At 36.5% G+C, this 20,591-nt stretch overlaps 1 protein-coding gene across 1 annotated transcript; it reads right to left on the bottom strand.

Annotated features, from left to right (window-relative positions):
• Positions 1 to 844: 844 nt before the first annotated feature.
• Positions 845 to 20,069, bottom strand: LOC137932419 (uncharacterized). The gene is made up of 5 exons (XM_068776030.1): positions 19,950 to 20,069; positions 16,793 to 16,975; positions 13,116 to 13,235; positions 4,548 to 4,694; positions 845 to 1,679 (listed from the first exon to the last, which is right to left on the bottom strand). Exons 1-5 carry the CDS (start codon positions 19,992 to 19,994, stop codon positions 1,224 to 1,226), a joined length of 951 nt encoding a protein of 316 aa, XP_068632131.1. The 5' UTR covers positions 19,995 to 20,069; the 3' UTR covers positions 845 to 1,223.
• Positions 20,070 to 20,591: the final 522 nt, after the last annotated feature.

Here is a 20,591-nt window from a genome sequence, read left to right as displayed (position 1 = left end):
CAGTGCTGACATATTGATTTAACACGTTCACTGCGGGCCCAATTTAGAAGAACTTTCAGCTGGTGCGGCTGAGGTCGAATCAGCCTCAAGCTGAACTTCCTAGTAGTGCGGTTGAGGCCTTTTCTGCCTCATGTTTCAATCATTTTTTTTACAATATTGAGTCAATGCTTCGCAGACATAAAGAAAGCTATATGTGTCTTTGTCATACCTCATACGGTTGAGTGTAAACAGCCGCCGCACTAGAGAGAAAACACGAGTTTTACGCGCCGCACCAGTGCAAAGTCTACCATGAGGCTGAATCGACCTCAAACCGCAGTGAACGTGTTAAGTCGTGGCCACTTACGATAGGCTTCAAACGACGGCTCGAGGTAATCCAGAGAGCAATGGAGAGAAATATTCTTGGAGTTTCGTTGAGAGATCGAAATAGAAATGAGGACATCCGCAGAAAATCAAGGTCACCGCTGTAGCTCAAGGAATTACTCATATAAAGGGGCAGTGGATAGGAAAAAGGTTCTCAGGTAGCATGAGCCGGTAGACGCAGCATGGGAAGGCTCTTCAAATAGGTGGAACGATGACATGGTTAATTTTCGAAAAGAAGATACGGGCATTCAAAGAATGGTCTTTGTGGCGGTCTGTATTGGAGGCTTATGCCTTGTAGGGATTTTCTATCGGCTGAAAGAAGAATATTTTTTTTAAATATTTAATGGAATCAGGCGTTACCTTGCGGAAGTCCATCCTAAGTAAGAAAAGGACCAATATTTAGCCACTTCCGCACATGCAGTGGTAGTCGTGCAACAAAGTGCACCGTCCGCCAGCCCGCTGATAAATATGAGTGCAACAGAGTGACTCTGTGTTTGGCACTAATCGGTGTAACATAACTCCTGAAGACGCCGTGGAGGGGTAAAACACGTGTGAATGGTTTAACGGTGGCAGTTGTGTAATTCGCATTGTTTGCCACATACGCATTTATCAGCGGGCTGGCGGGCGGTGCACTTTGTTGCACGACTACCACTGCATGTGTGGAAGTGGCTTAATATTGGTTCTTTTCTTACTTAGAATAAAAATTGTTCGTTCAATTTTCGAATCGCACTATGTTTATACAACGGATGGTAGTGAATATTAATATCTAATTACATTTGATACATAGGTAATTAATAGATTTTTGTACACTACGGTAATAGGTGCTTTACCGTATTGCTTATAATTAAGATATTTTGCGTAGTCTACCAGAAATCATTACCGCTTTCAAAAGAATTAGCGTAATCATCGCTCGGTGGAGCAACATCATCTGTGCTTTCATAATTGCTCAGATCAAACCTGTCTGCCAAAAACGTATCAGCAGCATATGTAACAGGTTTATCTGTGGAGAAGAATTGATCCATCTTCGACGTTGTCTTTGTCTTTTCAGTGGTTGTTTCCTTCTGAATTCTCTTATTATCTTTATATTCATTTTTTCCTACTGAAATTTCAGTATTGTTTTTTCTAGGTGGTTCCGGTTGACAGAATCCATCAAAGAAGTACCAGCCGTGAGGACAAATGAAGACCTGGGGGTGGAGAGCTCCACGTTTAAGTAAACAGACGTAGTAATGATTGGGACTGGAGACAAGTGATCCAGTTTGACCCACTACGACGCAATCCGGAACTGGTTTCTCTAAGCATTGGCCATTTGAAAGTTTGACCTGGAAGGAAATGAAAAGTGATTTAAAAAATTCAAACAGCTATTTCTCGTGTAACTGATTGGTTGGTTAGGTTTTGAAAAGCGACTATGAAATTGACACGGTTGGATAGGCCCTTTTGTAGGTATCGATGGGGTATATCTTGTACGTAGGATACCCTGCCTTTTAGGAGATAGGGTTCAGATATTTTAAAATTAAAATAAATAAGTGTATGTTTATATAATAATGTATGTATGTTTAAGTATGTATGTCTATGTATGTTTATGTATATTTATGTTCATTTGTGTGTGAATATGTTTTTTTTGTACACGTGAACTACCCTTTATAAGTACTATTATCTTTTGTGTGATAAGACTGCCCATTGTACTTTTCTGTATATTATTGTATCTGTATATTATGTATCTTATCGTGTACAATAAAGAATATTAAATAAATAAATAAGTGCACCGACATGAACTATCATATAATTACAAAATTGTTTTTCAATCTATTATTATATTAACTAAATGTGAATTTGTAATTAAACGCAGATTTTTCGTTCCCTTTCTAAGCAAAAAACATGTACTTTTACAACTTGGTGGTGAAGATCTATAATATTACTGATTCTCTTATATAACAATTTCACTCTTTATCTCAAGAATAATTTAATTTTTATTCAGGTATTTCATTATAGAAGTGAATTTATGTCAAGCATATGATTTTGATAGTCATTCACTTTATATTATTTCTGGGGAAATTATTAGATGTTCACTATTGAGTAGTGGTAGTTCAACGGTAGAATATTGCGCCTTGCGAACGTTAATCGCGGGTTCTTTTTTCGAAATACTGTGTTATATAATTCAAATTTTGTGCATTAATTACAAAGAATTGCCACTGCGCACAATTTAGTTTCCAGAGGATGGGCAGCAGCATCTTCTGCGTACTACAATACAACACTATCATCGCTACTCCGCTTGCTAAGCGCGGATGTGAGGAATGTAGTAGTAGATGGAAGAGTGCGTCTTTACGCTGAAAAGTCATGACGTTATCTTCTTCTTTTCAGCAGATGTACGTCCACTATAAGGCATAGGTCTCCCCCAAAGATTCTCCACGATGAACGGTCCTGCGCTTCCCGCATCCAGCGCCTTCACGTGATTATAACTATGTCATCGGTCCACTTAGTGGGGGTCATCCTGCGTGGGTAGGAGGGCCCCCACTACTCGTGGTCGCCATATGAGAACCTTTCGGTCCCAACCGCCATCGGTTGTACGAGCGATGTGCCCGCTCACTGCTCACTTCAGATGAGCAATTCTTCGTCGGTGATCTTGGTTCTGCGTATCTTCTTATTTTCGATTCGATCTCGCAGCAAAACTGAGCATAGCGCTCTCCATAGCTCTCTGGGTGACTTGAGCCTTCATATGAGGTCCGTCGTAAGTGTAAGAGTATGTTCGATGTTCTAGTTATAGTTATCTCGTGAATATGTAATGAATGAAAAGGAGAGGAAGTCCTCTCTCTCTCTCTCTCTCTCTCTCTATATATATATATGTATATATATATATATATATATATATATATATATGTGTATATATATATATATATATATATATATATATATATGTATATATATATATATATACATGTCTGTGTGTATATGATAATATTGTGTGTATTTGTATGTATGTATATCCTAAACTGCCTTCTCTTTTATGTCTTTCATCTCCATCCAAAGATTGTTTGGTAGAGATCGCTATATAGCTTCTTTTTTTTAGTAAATATAGGGAGTAAAAAAAAGTGTAAATTAAACGGTAAGGTATAGATAAATAAATAACACCATTTCCGCTATATATAACCCACTGCTGGACATAGATCTCGTCCAATTTTTTTTTAATACGTAGTGGAAGCAGTGACACCACAAAGTCGTCAATACACTTTTTAACCCTTAGTAGCCTGATTTACGAAAGTGATTTTTTTAATATATATATAAAATAAATAAAGCGTAAACCTCCCAAAGATATACCCTAAGAAGCCGTTTCTTTGTACTCGCTCAGGTGTAAGGTAATTGATTCCAAGGGGTTGGAAAATTCGGTGAAAACACAGAAGCGCGCGCCGCAAGGGATGTTTCCGCGATGTTTATGTGATTTACTTCAAAGGTAAGAAACGAGTGGGCCCGTGTAGACTTATAAATAAAGTGATTTCTAAATTGCGCGAAAGAAAAACTTCGTTAAACAAAAGCTTCGAGAAACATCTATAAAGATTTAAAGTGGTTGATATGCGTTCTAGAAGACATATTTTTTATTATTAATTCCAATTTGTATAACTAGTGTGTTTTGGTTACAATATATTATTTTCCTTGCGTTTATCGAGTGCAGTTGGGAGAGAGATTGTTGCTATATGATACGAAGTTTTCTTCTATCAGCTGCGAGTCACGCTAAGAATAATAATTTCCTTAAAGAACAGTAATTATAATTAAGTGTTTGCACATACTGAACTAAAAATTATATATATATATATATGTGTGTGTGTGTGTGTGTACTTATATATGTAAATAAACACATAAATTTAATATATTAATATTATCGTTATATGCCTTAAGGTTCTAAACAATATGCAGAAGCGTGACCATGACCACTCCGACAAGAGTACAACTTATAAGAAAAAGAAGATGGTCATCTTCTCATCCCTGAATTTATTAACAAACTGAAACTTATTAACAAAATTCTACGCTCATCCGTTTTAAGATAAAATTTGTCACGATGTCCGTTATCAATACTGAATTTACTAGCTTCGTACGTTAGTAAAAGTGTGTCCTCGTGGTATCTACCCAGGTAGTATCTCGTAAGTAAGACTGGAAAGTGAGATACGCTTTCGTGAAGATGTGTTTCAATAACATACCGAGCATTGTGCGTTGGAAGGATTGTAGCCGTAGTGTCTTGGACAGAGAGCAGCTCTGTGCTCCGCCGGTCTGCCATCAGGAAGACCTTCAGCCGGTGAGCATAGGTGGAACTTTCTACAGTCGAACGCGTCGGGGAATATTCCGATCTGAAATTTACAAAAAGATTTTTTAGTTACATCTTTGTTTTGGTACTAATATAATGAACCTTTTTTATATAAATGGGGGGAATCTTCAGGATGGACACAAAATTCTCTGCTCTCTTGGGAAAGTCAAGGTATCTTCATAATCTACGGAGTTATGTCGGTTACTTTTGTTTCTCTACGGATCACTTCCACACCAATGGCTAGTTGATCGTGACCCTGCCAATGTGGATTAAAGTCAAACGCCGCGTTTTAGTGTCATAACTCATCATAGTAAACACACATTGGTTGTAAACCTTCATCTTAAAACATTGAAGGATTTTATTTCAGTACAAATAAATAAATACACAGCTACATTCTAAAATAGGATAAAGTTTCGTGTCGAATTTTCCTAAAGCTAGATGTAATCTACTCGTCCGAATTTATAAAAGCGTTTCTCAATCCTAATAACATTTATTGAGAAGTGAAAACAATAAAATGAACGGAGTATGCTTATATTAGTCTTATTTCGTTCAAAGAAAATTAAATAAAGGATAAACAAAATAGATACGACATTGACATTTTTGCGTCTAAATTTGATTATTTATTCTATAAATGTTATAATATTTTAGTAAAAGAAGAATAAAGTAAGAAGAATGAAAAGATTAATAAGTATTGTTCTATGTTAGCAAAGGGGGTTCTCTAGAAAACTTCGACATTAGATACATTCTCCTATACTGGATCTAGAGGCCGTTCGTATGTAGCTTGAGCGGGATTATTCTAGGGGACCTGAACTGGGCTCACTCTGAACGACTTTGACATCATCATTTTGACATTACATACATTCTTCTATACCGAATTGGGAAGCCGCTGAGCTCGTAGATAGTTTGGGCGGGATTATTCTAGGGGACCTGAACTTGGGCTTACTCTGAACGAATTCGACATCATCATTTTGACATTACATACATTCTTCTATACCGAATTGGGAAGCCGCTGAGCTCGTAGATAGTTTGGGCGGGATTATTCTAGGGGCCTGAACTTGGGCTTGCTCTGAACGACTTCGACATCATCGTTTTGTCATTACATACATTCTTCTTTACCGAATTGGGAGGACACTGAGCTCGTAGATAGCTTGTGCGGGATTATTCTAGGGGACCTGAACTTGGACTCACTCTGAACGACTTCGATATCATCTCTTGACATTACATATGTTCTTCTATACCGAATCGGGAGGCTGCTGAGCTGGAAAATAGCTTGGGCGAGATTATTCTAGGGAACCTGAACTTGGGCTTACTCTGAACGACTTCGACATCATTATTTTGACATTACATACATTCTTCTTTACCGAATTGAGAGGATATTGAGCTCGTAGATAGCTTGGGCGGGATTATTTTAGGGGACCTGAACTTAGGCTTACTCTGAACGACTTCGACATCATCTCTTGACATTACATACATTATTCTATACCAAATTGGGAGGCCACTGAGCTCGTAAATAGCTTGGGCGGGATTATTCTAGGGGCCTGAACTTGGACTCACTCTGAACGACTTCGATATCATCTCTTGACATTACATACATTCTTCTATACCGAATTGGTAGGACACTGAGCTCGTAAATAGCTTGGGCGGGATTATTCTAGGGGCCTGAACTTGGGCTTACTCTGAACGACTTCGACATCATTGTTTTGAAATTACATACATTCTTCTATACCGAATTGGTAGGACACTGAGCTCGTAAATAGCTTGGGCGGGATTATTCCAGGTGACCTGAACTTGGGCTGACTCTGAATGACTTCAACATCATCATTTTGACATTACATACATTCTTCTATACCGAATTGGTAGGACACTGAGCTCGTAAATAGCTTGAACGGGATTATTCCAGGTGACCTGAACTTGTGCTTACTCTGAACGACTTCGACATCATCATTTTGACATTACATACATTCTTCTATACCGAATTGGTAGGACACTGAGCTCGTAAATAGCTTTGGCGGGATTATTCCACGTGACCTGAACTTGGGCTAACTCTGAACGACTTCGACATCATCATTTTGACATTACATACATTCTTCTATACCAAATTAGGAGGCCACTGAGCTCGTAAATAGCTTGGGCGGGATTATTCCAGGTGACCCGAACTTGGGCTGACTCTGAATGACTTCGACATCATCATTTTGACATTACATACATTCTTCTATACCGAATTAGGAGGCCACTGAGCTCGTAGATAGCTTGGGCGGGATTAATCCAGGTGACCTGAACTTGTGCTTACTCTGAACGACTTCAACATCATAGTTTTGTCATTACATACATTCTTCTATACCGAATTGGGAGGCCGCTGAGCTCGTAGATAGCTTGGGCGGGATTATTCTAGGGGACCTGGACTTGGGCTTACTCTGAACGACTTCGACATCATCATTTCGACATTACATACATTATTCTATACAAAATTGGGAGGCCGATGAACTCGTAGATCGTTTGGGTGAGCATTGTAGGCGACCTGGACTTGTGATCACTGTGAACGACTTCGAAATCATCGTTTCGATATAAGTGCGTATAATGCCGAAACATGTTTTATACAAATAATAGTATATTATAATTTACATAAGGAAATCTCATAGTCTTTATATGGTGATTTATAAATAAATAAATCAAGTTATCAATAATACTGTTCAATAGTTCCCTCTTGATAGCGTCGTAAATAATATTAATGTATTTGAAAGTGGGAAATAAATCGAGAATTTAAATTGTCTTTTTACTCCCGAGATCGAATCTGAATAACTCAGCGACGTCTACAAAAGTCTCCGGGGATGCAATCAATCAACTGACGGGTGTTGACGGATCGAGAAAGTTCTATTTCCACTTGAATAATAGATAAAATTACTATTTCAAATGAGAGAGTGAAATGTTCAAAAATAGTTTAACACTGATTTAAAAGTTATTGTGAATTTTTCCCCGCGTCCCCGTGGAATGCCCCGTGGAGGGGTGAAACACGTGTTGAGTAATTTGGCGGTGGCGGTTGTGTGATTTGCATTGTTTGCCGCATATGCATTTATCAGCTGGCGGGCGGTGCACTTTATTGCACGACAACCACTGCATGTGCGGAAGTGGCTAAATATTGGTCCTTTTCTTACTTGAATTTTTATCGTTATAGTTGCTTTGAGAATAATTTTCGTTGTTTGCATATTCGGTTCCCGGCATCTGCACACTATATATACAGGTTGATAGATGTAAAAGCTTTCCAAGGTTAAACTTATAGCTCATTTGTCAACAACAATCTTCCTATATAAAACGATCATTCTAAAACTTGTAAATATTTTTGTATTGTAATATGATAGTCTAATTACGTCTGCCAGTACAAAGTCCGCTGGAACAGATAGTAAATAATAATTTATTTATCGTAATTTTAAAAAATATTGTTATTTTTGGATAGGGCGTATCTATTGACAGTAAATAACGTGGCTTCTGTGCAAATGAGCTATATATATTTATATATATACGTATAAAATCAATATATATACATATACACACACACACACACACACACACATATATATATATACATATATATATATATATAAATGGGCACTACCTACCACTTTATTGCCGGATTAGGAGGTCGCCCAGTTCTTAGATCGCTTATTTGTACGTATGATTTGGCACCAAATGCTTCAAGAGAGACCTTCGGTTTGAGCTGCCACACAATACCCATTAATCCTCCCGATTTAAGGATGCCTGAAAGGCTTGAACCTCTAACTCTTCTGATGCTATTGTCGATAACCACTTTAGAAAGTGAGAAAGATACTTCGCGAAAGCAGTGACATATTACTGTAATAAACATAGCAGGTAAAAGTTTCATCTATACGCTATTGTAATACCTAAAAGTCGAACTAAACGGTTTGATAGCTCGTTTGAGAGTTGCCAAGATTTGGAACGATCTGCCTGGATCTATTTATCCTGATGAGTTTAACTCTGGAGCCTTTAAGAATATAGTGAACAGGTTTCTTTTGGATGGGCGTGTACCACCCTCGTCTTCATCTACACTTTCCATCCAGTGAGATGGAAGAGAAACGCCTATTCCATATTAATAAAAAAAAATACAGGTCATCGGTTATACGTCTAAATGCTTTAAACTTTAAGGCTTTTACGTGTGTTTACAATTACCCTGTATATAGTTATTACTATGTTATATGTTACATAAATACGTTTTGTATGGCAATGCGATAGGCCACATAATATATTTTTTCTTACTGTATTATAATTAGGTTACTAATTATTTCTAAAAATATCGCTTTTGGTAAAGATGTATATTCACCCCTTAAAGGTTTTACATTTATAAACAATTCTTCTGTATACTACTAGTAAAAGTGGATGTTCCATATGGTACAGGCGGGTTTAAACAACCACCGATCGTAAATCACGGTCTTTAACCACTTGGCAAACACTTGCTATACGAAAATTAGTATTCTCTGTAAATTTTGGGCATACATATCATATATCATAGATGGCGACACTTACCCTAACCGGCTATTTGCATCACACGCGCTCAAGTTTATCCGTATTTCAGGGTGGTTATACATTATCAATATAAAAGCCTTTTCAGAACATCTAACAGTATACATACTATAAAAATAAATAAATTAATAAAAACATATTATTATTGTAATACAAAACCTTATTTAATATTGCTTATATTTTATTCATGTCTTGGGTACACCGAGACTATTTTTACAATATACGTATATATATATATATATATATATATATTCCCCTAGTTTACTTTAATAAATTTTTCGCATTTTATTTTATTTCCGCCCTCTACATCCATTCATCTTAAGTTGCTTCATTCTTTTTCTTACTTTCCACATTTCGTCTGTCTTACCCTTTCATTCTATTTCCCTATTTTTCGATTCTTTTGTTCCCTCACTTAATTCCTAGCTTTAATAATTTTTCTTTTTTTTATATTCATTAACAAAATTTGGTTTTATTTTTTATATTAATTTTTTATTTGGTTTTCCAATTTTTCTCAAGTTTTATTTCGTTTTATTATATCTTTAACAATTTTTCTACATAGTTTTAGGATTGTAGGTCTAGTATCTTCATCCCTTATTAGTGAAGCCATTGTTTCTTCATCAACCTTCATGCCTAACCGGCATTCGGAATCGACCCGGAGTCCTCCGAACGCGGGACAGTGGGCTACCACGGTCTAGTCCTGGGTTCACAGAAGCACAAAAGGTCCTCCTTGAGCTTAAACCGGTGAAGGTACTCGGAGAACTCCCTATGCCCCGTGAAGAGCTGGACCAAGACTGCGTCTCCTCGATACTGCGGAGTACGCGGTAGGCTGAGATGGCGTCCGGGAAAAATTTCCGCGTTGTCGACGCCGTCGTTCTTTCCATATACCTCCTATTCCATTCCTCAAGCGTTCCCAGTGTAAGCTGTCGCTTGACGAATATGATGGGGCATTCCTCGTAGTCTGATCGAGTGTTTACATATTATACCGGATAAGCGAATGATAACAAAAATAAACTTTCCAGAACAAATCTTAAAGACGTAATAAATGATACGATTTAAAGTACCACATTGATACAATTCGCGAATATTCTGCGCAGTTATATTTTATTCAGTTCAAGGGAATGTTTTACCGGAAACACCGCGATCTTATTCATCGTGTGCAAAGAATTGATTGTAACGAAATTTCACCTTGACCTTTTGCAAGCTGATTATATCTTAAAAATGCTATTACGTCTCGATATAGTACTAAGTGCGACGCAAATAATATTTATTTTGGGTTAATTTAATATCGGTAAAAACACCTTAAATGTATTTGCTACAATTCGTTTTAAATTGTCGCACGAGGTCGTTTTGATGTAACGACCTTTTATTGAAGTCATTTAGTACCTTTCCAGTTTAATGCCGATTGTTGGGGGTCATTTTGAAATCGGTTGATATTTCATATTATAACGGTTCCTCGTTTTAACTTTATTTATTTGAGGAACGCACTAAAACAATTCTTCGACGTGATTTCACCTTATATACCATAATTGCCACACAAGACTAGCGGGTTGCCAAACGCATTTGTTATTATGGTACGCATAAGATGCTGCTGTCTAACCTTTGAAAACTTTTTGCATGCACAAAGTGTGAACTACGGAAGATTTGGACCTGGTATTGAACCCGCGACTACTTTTACCACTGCTCAAAAACAATTGTACATACTAATGTATTTATAACTACTAAGTAGTATTTATAGTATTTATAACTACTAAGTTATAAATACTAAGTAAGAGAATTAAAAAATATATATCCACGCATAACCCTTATTACCAATGGATCTTAATTCAAATTTAGAAATTATTTATTCAAAATTTGACAGATTACATCTCTTATTGTTATCAAATTGAGTCTACCATCTCTTCGGATGCTAAACGCATCAGACATGAGATGAACATGTAAAAATACTCTACTATTTATACAGGATGATAATATAGATTGACCTTTAAAGCTTTCCCAACTGTTTCCCATCACTGTAATATGTGTAACATTATTTTATTTTTTCTACAACAATATCCAAATTCAATATTATCAGGAAGTACAAGGCCTGTAGAAACAGATAGTAAATAGTCAATTAATTTTAATACGCAGTAATCCGAATTTTGGCAAATCTTTTTTTTACTCTACTTACTTTACTTACCAACTTACATAACATTATTAATTATACGAGGGTGGATTGAAAAGTACTCGGCCTAACACAGATCCATTTAATTCTAAAAATCAAATCCACGCACATTATTTAGTTCAGTTCAGACTAGTTCATTGTGTGAAGTTCGAAACGTGTGCGATAATTAGTTGTGATTTTATAAATTTATTAACAAAGTAATCGGACATAATTTCCGCGAATGGAGCAAATCGAGCAGCGTGCCGTCATTAAGTGCCTCCATAAGAAGGGGCTATCATCAAAAGCCATCCATGATGACATGGTCAGTATATTAGGCGATTGTGCTCTGTCATATTCATCCGTCAAAAAATGGATAGCAGAATTTAAGCGTGGTAGAGAGAGTGTGAAAGATGAACCCCGCTCTGGAAGGCCTTCGGCGTCAACTACTGACGAAAATATTAAAAAAGTACTTGATTTAATAATGGGAGACCGCAGATTAAAAATTAGAGAGATAGCCGAGATTATAGGCATCTCTTATGAACGAACTCAAAACATCATTGTCAACGAGTTGGGTTTCCACAAGGTGTCTGCGAGGTGGGTTCCGCGACTGCTTTCAGTTGAACAAAAAAGGACGCGATTGACTATTTCACGCGACTGTTTGGAGTTATTTGAAGCCGATGCAGATGATTTTTTGAATCGTTTTGTTACTATGGACGAAACATGGGTTCATTACTGTACATCGGAAACAAAACAACAATCAAAACAGTGGAGAAGACCTGGTTCACCACCCCCTAAAAAGGCTAAGTCGATTTTGTTGGCAAATAAGGTGATGGCTTCAGTATTCTGGGACTCGAAAGGTGTGATTATGATTGATTATTTTGAAAGGGGTCAGACTATAAACTCTGATTACTACTGCACCTTACTACGTCATTTACGAGAGGAAATAAAAGAAAAACGTCGAGGAATGCTCAGAAGAAAAGTCCTGTTTTATAAAGATAACGCCCGTGTTCACACGTCAGTACAGTCAATGGCTGAAATTCACAACTGTGGCTTTGAACTGTTACCGCATCCGCCGTATTCACCTGATCTAGCACCAACAGACTTCTTTATGTTCCCTAACCTAAAAAAGCACTTGGGAGGTCAAAGATTTTCGACAAACGACGAGGTCAAAGCAGCTGCAGATGCATATTTTGACTCTAAGGAAGAATCATTTTTTTTCAACGGTCTAAATGCTTGGAAGGGGAGGTTGCAAAAGTGTATTGAACTTGATGGTGATTATGTAGAAAAATAAAAATAAAACTGATTTAGTATGTGTTTATTTTCTTGGTTAGGCCGAGTACTTTTCAATCCACCCTCGTATCTTATAACCATTGACTTTTAGATAGGGTATATCATACACGATTTCAGCAAATGAGCACTACTTTCGCTCCATTACAGCTTTAAATGGAATCAGGCGTTACTTTGCAGAAGTTCATCCTAAGTAAGAAAAGGACCAATATTTAGCCACTTCCGCACATGCAGTGGTAGTCGTGCAACAAAGTGCACCGCCTGCCAGCCCGCTGATAAATGCGTATGCGGCAAACAATGCGAATCACACAACCGCCACCGCCAAATTACTCAACACGTGTTTCACCCCTCAACGGGACATCTTGAGAAGTTATGTTACACCGATTAGTACCAAACACAGAGCTGTTTATTGTGCCATTACAGCTTTTACACCGATTGTAAATCATCCTGTATAAATAAAAAAATCGTTTTATAGATAGATGGATGATATATCGTAAATTATACCTGTTCACAGGAATGTCTGTGCTTCTGCGCAGCCTGTTGACATTCTGGAACCGCCTGATCGGAGCAACCTCGATCATGGGCGTTGCATGTCTGTCCATCGGCACAGGCTTGGAGAGGGACCTGGAAGCAATGAATTGTACACTCCGTTATTTTGTTAATAATACCTTTGTGTCTTATACATTGAACGATGAGGTTCAGAAAATCTGGAGAGGCTTGTAGTAAGTCGGCAATGTAGGTGGTAAAAGGTATAGAGTACGGTCACTTACGCGACGGAACGACGCAGTTACAAAAGCTTGCGTTGTTCCAAAATACTTTCAAAAAAAACAAAAAAGCTTAAAACAAAATCATAAACTAAGAAGAAGAAAGTACGTTTTTATTGAAAAAGGCTTCTATACTTACTGTAGGAATTTAAAACTGTGAAGAAAGACGTCAACTTATTTCTTTTATGGTACTTCCTATTATTACTATAAACAATAAGCCTGATTCCGCTCGAACTAGATCCCTTCTTGTCGTAGTGCACGTTTTACCGTCGGCTGACAGGCCATGTTGAAGGAACCTTAAGTAATGTCTCGAAATGTAAGGCTTTCCTGAGACCGTATTAAGTGGGCTAATAAGCGCATTTAATATGTAACATATATGAAAAATAATAACAACAAAATCAAAAAATAGATATAATAAAAATATAGCTACAAAGATTAGAGATAAAGAATGAAAGATTTATGAAAGAAATAGAAACAAAATAAAAAAACAAAAATCATAGAATTTGTGACAGATGACGGAAGAGAGAATAAAAGATCATGAAATATGAAAGAAGTAATATAAACAGATATAAAACTTTATGACTCGATAACTGTAAGGCCTGCCTTAAATATGGGGAACGTGAAGCTCTAAAAACCGGGCGTTTAAAAAAAGAATTAGCGCATTTCATAGTTACTCAGGGAACAACAGTTTAAATATGCTTGCTTCTGTTTCTGCAGTGAAAATGGAGTCACACAGGAAGTGAAGTGGTCAATATTACGAATGAACTTAGCCTCTGAATGACATACTGTGATAAATCCATTACTTTAGATGAAGACAAACAAGAACTGTGATATGTGGACAATTATAATAAACGAAGCTGTGGGTACAAAAGCATTACAAGGCTTTGTTATATATCGATGATGAAGGAACATCATGGAGGTTTTAATCAGTGTAAGTCTGTTATAACCCGTTATTGGATAATAAGTGAAGTAAAAACATAACTAAAATACCTCAATGTTAGAAAACGAAGTTATTTGACCAGTGGTGATGGCTTGTAGATATGAGATGTGATCGTTTACGATAGGCCTTATAAACCAGAAATAATAAGATCCGTTGAAGAACTAAGATCACCGACTTAACCAGAATAATAGCTTGTTTGAAGTAGTAGTGGGTACGGTACATCACTCCTGTCAACGAAAGGTTCTCGAGTTGCTACCATGAGTCAGTAGACTAGACGTGGGTAGGCCCCAACTAGGTAGCCTAGGTAGCCTAGGTAACCACTGTATGCGAGTAAGGCAAGACCAATCATCATGGCGGTCTTTGAGGTAGATCTTAGAGAGGGCGTTCGTTTATCGGAAGATATGATGGTGATGATAAAATTAGATTAGCACTTTTTAAATTACGGCGCTCGTAAACTGGCATAACATAAAAAACTGGATTAAGCTAATGTAAACCGGAATTAACTGGATTTAGCTTAAAGAATCTGGATTAAATTGGATATAATTGGAACATTGGCGATTTGTTCAAAGAAGATCAATAGTCTGTTTCTTAAGCAAATATATAATTAAAGTGATTTTGCTTTGTCATACAGTTGTGTTATTCGGTCTGGCGAAAAAATTTCGGTGTTGAGACACTAAAAGTTCAAAAATAAAATTTATTTTGAGACTTTATTAAAATATAAAATAATACTGTAAGATTGTATCAGTAAGAAAATGTGGGAGATAAGGCGTTGGGTGGAGGGTACAGGGTGCGGCCCTTTAGAGCGTCTTAAAATTATGAAAATGCTGATTAAGCCCCTTCTCGGAGGCTGTATGTCGCATCAGCATTAATATAACGTTATATATAAAGTAATATACGGAATTGCTAGCCTACTTTATCATAATACAAAGTAATGTCTGTCTCTGTGCTGAACTTTAAAAGCTCAGTCTTGTTTTTCAAGTGTTATTAACTAAAATAAGTTTTTTATATTAATATATAATATTATCATCCTCTCCCTTCTTTACAGTATTTTGTTTAACCCGCTTAGGCTTCCCTCTTACTTTAAATCTAGATTTCTTTTCTTAAGTAAGTCACACGATATGTTGCTTAGATCATCGGGAAACTTGAAATTAACTATGCCTGCTCATACTAATATATTTATGGAGAAATCTTTCAAGTCAGGTTAAGAAATAAATTACCAGGAACAATGAGATATGCTAAATTCCAGTCAGCATTTAAAAATATGGTAAAAGAGCATTTCCTTTGCTTTTAAAATAGAATATTGTACACCATTTGCTATTTATTCGTATATATGAGTGTATGTGTATGTATAAGTAATTTTTTACATATATATCTGTGTATAGTAATGTATTTATTTGTATGTAAATAAACACTAAACTGTGGGCAGTTTAGGGTATATAAATATATATCATATATCCTTTGTCTCTCATCTGCGTCCAAAGGTTGTATGGTAGAGATCGCCTCGATCGATAAGATCGCCTCTGGTACTTCTATATAAACTGTCTTTTTTTAGTTATTATATATGATGTACAGTAAGGTGTAAATAAATATCATCATTATTTCAGCAATATATCACCTATTGTTGGAAATAGATCTTCTCTTAATTTTTATACATAATGAAGGCGGAAGCGTCTTCTGGTTACGTCATAAAGTCGTCAATCCACTTTGTGGGTAGACGTGTGGCCATCTGTTTTGCGTGTATGTGGCCAGTATACTGAAACTTCTTCGTACATCTACAGATATCATTACTAATACGATTAACAAAAGAACTTCCGGGTCCATCCTTCTTCATGGCTTATCAATGACTAAGCTTGTTCATGATGCCCAGAAGGTAGGACTATATTTGTAGTATACCATAAAAACACCCAATACTATTTTTTTTATGACCCCCGCTATTGGGGGCCTCTCGTACCCCTATTTATGATGGGACAGGGACTTTATTTGCAATTTAATTTTTCACATGATTTTTTATTTTCTCTCTCTTCTTTCATATTTTACTTTCATTTCTTTTTACTTATTTTCTATAATACATTATGTGTCACATTTGAGTTTTATTTTATCACATTTCTTATTGTATGTTTGGATTTTTATTTTTTTGTATAACGTTTTTAACTATTTTCTTGCAACAAGCGAGGAATTCTTTCCTAGTTTTTTTTCCTCCTATCAGGGAGGCTATTGTCTCCTCCCTGATTTTAACGCCAGACCGGCACTCGAATTCGAGCCGGAGTCCCCCGAATGCGGGACACTGGGCCACAAGGTGGATCACGGTTTGGTCCACGTCCGGTTCACAGAAGCACGAGGGGTCCTCCTTGAGCTTGAACCTGTGGAGGTTTTTAGAGAACCCCCCGTGCCCCGTGTTTACCCCTATACTATTTTTCGAAGATACGAGTACGTTCAAGTTATAATGTCACGAAAAGAACCTTACATGTTAAAATTACCTTCAAAAATCCGTATGGTAAGGGAATACATGTTACAGAGTGGGTACAGTTCTGGCACGCGAAACCAGCTTGATCACATATGCCTTCTACGTCCAGTTCACCGTCGCCCAGCGACCGCCCAAGTGGTACGCCAGCCATTCGGTTCCCTGATATAACACCGCCAACATCGATCGACAATGTCAACTGGAACAAATTAAATCAATTGGTTAGTTTAAGTTTTTTAGCATCCTGTACTTGTAAAGTATCATGTAACTCATTACAATAGAAGAAAGTAAAACAAATTTTTGCTTAAAAATACTTGATTATTTTTAAATTTAATCCTTAATTGTGTCAGCCAAATACAAATAATATATCCAAAGAGATTGTACTATTTTATCGCTTTCATATTTACAAGCTTCATATCTATGAAGGGATATACCATAATCGCCACGCTAGGCAGGATGGTTGGCAATCGCAGTGTGGTATTATGGTACACAGAGGACACTGGTGCCCATCCTCTGGAAACTTATTTGTTGGCAGTGGCAATCCTATATAATTAATGCACAAAGTGTCAATTATATAAGATTGTCTCAGTCTTCTACTGTTGTGCTCTACTAAAAAGCCTGGATATCTTAGTGCCAATACAGGGAAATCACTTATATATTGCTATATAGCATTGAAAGAACATTTGACTCTGTGTTTGGCACTAATCGGTGTAACATAACTCCTGAAGATGCCCCGTGGAGGGGTGAAACACGTGTTGAGTAATTTGGCCGTGGCAGTTGTGTGATTCGCATTGTTTGCCGCATACGCATTTATCAGCGGGCTGGCGGGTGGTGTACTTTGTTGCACGACTACCACTGCATGTGCGGAAGTGGCTAAATATTGGTCCTTTTCTAACTTAGGATGGACTTCCGCAAGGTAACGCCTGATTCCATTAAATATAGAAAGAACACTTTTTTCATTTTATGGTAGACATATTACTATATACCTTTGTTTAAAAAATCTTGGAATACAGGTTTAACTAATATTTTCAAGATAGATATGATCACTCTATCGCAATTGATTCCTTTTAATTGCAAAAAGTTTTTTTTTAAGTGTTGAAAGTGTGATTTTACGAGGGTGGATTGAAAAGTACTCGGCCTAACACAGATCCATTTAATTCTAAAAATCAAATCCACGCACATTATTTAGTTCAGTTCAGACTAGTTCATTGTGTGAAGTTCGAAACGTGTGCGATAATTAGTTGTGATTTTATAAATTTATTAACAAAGTAATCGGACATAATTTCCGCGAATGGAGCAAATCGAGCAGCGTGCCGTCATTAAGTGCCTCCATAAGAAGGGGCTATCATCAAAAGCCATCCATGATGACATGGTCAGTATATTAGGCGATTGTGCTTTGTCATATTCATCCGTCAAAAAATGGATAGCAGAATTTAAGCGTGGTAGAGAGAGTGTGAAAGATGAACCCCGCTCTGGAAGGCCTTCGGCGTCAACTACTGACGAAAATATTAAAAAAGTACTTGATTTAATAATGGGAGACCGCAGATTAAAAATTAGAGAGATAGCCGAGATTATAGGCATCTCTTATGAACGAACTCAAAACATCATTGTCAACGAGTTGGGTTTCCACAAGGTGTCTGCGAGGTGGGTTCCGCGACTGCTTTCAGTTGAACAAAAAAGGACGCGATTGACTATTTCACGCGACTGTTTGGAGTTATTTGAAGCCGATGCAGATGATTTTTTGAATCGTTTTGTTACTATGGACGAAACATGGGTTCATTACTGTACATCGGAAACAAAACAACAATCAAAACAGTGGAGAAGACCTGGTTCACCACCCCCTAAAAAGGCTAAGTCGATTTTGTTGGCAAATAAGGTGATGGCTTCAGTATTCTGGGACTCGAAAGGTGTGATTATGATTGATTATTTTGAAAGGGGTCAGACTATAAACTCTGATTACTACTGCACCTTACTACGTCATTTACGAGAGGAAATAAAAGAAAAACGTCGAGGAATGCTCAGAAGAAAAGTCCTGTTTTATAAAGATAACGCCCGTGTTCACACGTCAGTACAGTCAATGGCTGAAATTCACAACTGTGGCTTTGAACTGTTACCGCATCCGCCGTATTCACCTGATCTAGCACCAACAGACTTCTTTATGTTCCCTAACCTAAAAAAGCACTTGGGAGGTCAAAGATTTTCGACAAACGACGAGGTCAAAGCAGCTGCAGATGCATATTTTGACTCTAAGGAAGAATCATTTTTTTTCAACGGTCTAAATGCTTGGAAGGGGAAGTTGCAAAAGTGTATTGAACTTGATGGTGATTATGTAGAAAAATAAAAATAAAACTGATTTAGTATGTGTTTATTTTCTTGGTTAGGCCGAGTACTTTTCAATCCACCCTCGTAGCTACATTGATTTAATAATGGAAGTTGTGTTAAAAAATTACATTTACATAGTTGAAAACTACCGATATCAGAACAAAATAAAAACGATACAAAACAAATGCAGTTTTCAATCAATACTGTGGTAGTTGATCAAAACAAAATTAGAGTATCTGTTTGTAATATTAAAATAACCTCCTTTTAAATTAATATTCTATTGAATTTCTGTCTGTTTGTCTGTTTGTTCCTGCTAATCTTTGAAATAGCTGGACCGATTTATACTGCGCTAATATAATAAGGAGTAACTTAGTCTTTTTTATATATATATATAAATTCCTCTCTAATGAAGTCGCAGACACAGCTAGTTTATACAAATAAATTAAATTGGGGTATCTGTTCGTAATATTAAAATAACCGTTTTCACTACATGCATATGTATATATATATTTATATATATTTATAAATATATATATATATCTGTACCAAAATTGTTTATGTCTGTCTGTTTGATCCGGCTAATCTCTGAAACGGCTGAATCGATTTTAATGGAACTTATACTGGCAGAAAACTGATATAATAAAGAGCATCAAACGCTACTTTTATTTAAGAAAAAATTTAAAACGAAAACAAAATTAAATATATTTTTTGTTAAATCTCACGCGGATAAAGTCGCTGATATAATTAGTTTGAAATGAATTTGAATTTTACCCGAAATAACACCTGACAAATACATTCAAAGTTTACAACGCGAGATTTTAATAGTAAAATTTAATTAAATTACAACTTACAATACTTTTGCAGCAGAAAAACGACAGCAGAGTGAACAACCACATTTTGAACAATCACATTTAATTTCAAACTACCCTCATATGTCTTATCTCACGACGCCACACTAGCGACGAACTGAAGTTATAACTTAAATAAGTTAATTTGGGAGGTCGGATCATCGTAACCCTTTTATCTGGTTTATTATTTGAACCGAAGATAACAGAGTTTATGTCACGAAAATATATTCGATCTACTCTTACCATATGCTTTTTCCTGCGGTTTTACGTGTCTTGTATTTTATATAATATAATAATAAATAAATATATCAAACTAACATAAATCGCATTTGCCTCAGAAAGAATAAGGAAATAGAGAAGGAAAGAACATGAATTAAAAGACAGACAATCATTGGCCTAGCAAATATTTCTTAACTATCTTCTCTGACACTTTCCACAGTGGAACGGCCTGTGAGGCAGAAGGTTTGGCCATAAACGAAGAAGAATACGCTAACATTTTTAATATCAGATTCTCTGATGGTCTCAACAGCCCAATGTGTATCGTGAAGGAAACCTTGAAGTGAAACGGTTGAAAAGTAAGTAAAGTAAAGTCGACTTTAGAACTGCAACAGACATATATATATATATATATATATATATATATAT

The sequence above is a fragment of the Battus philenor genome, unplaced genomic scaffold (genome assembly GCF_028537555.1).
Source record: "Battus philenor isolate CCGP_79_NKW_IND1 unplaced genomic scaffold, ilBatPhil1.0.hap1 SCAF_9, whole genome shotgun sequence".
Lineage (NCBI taxonomy): Eukaryota > Metazoa > Arthropoda > Insecta > Lepidoptera > Papilionidae > Battus > Battus philenor.
The sequence above is the reverse complement of the archived record's forward strand: the minus strand, read 5'-3'. Positions and strand labels throughout refer to the sequence as shown.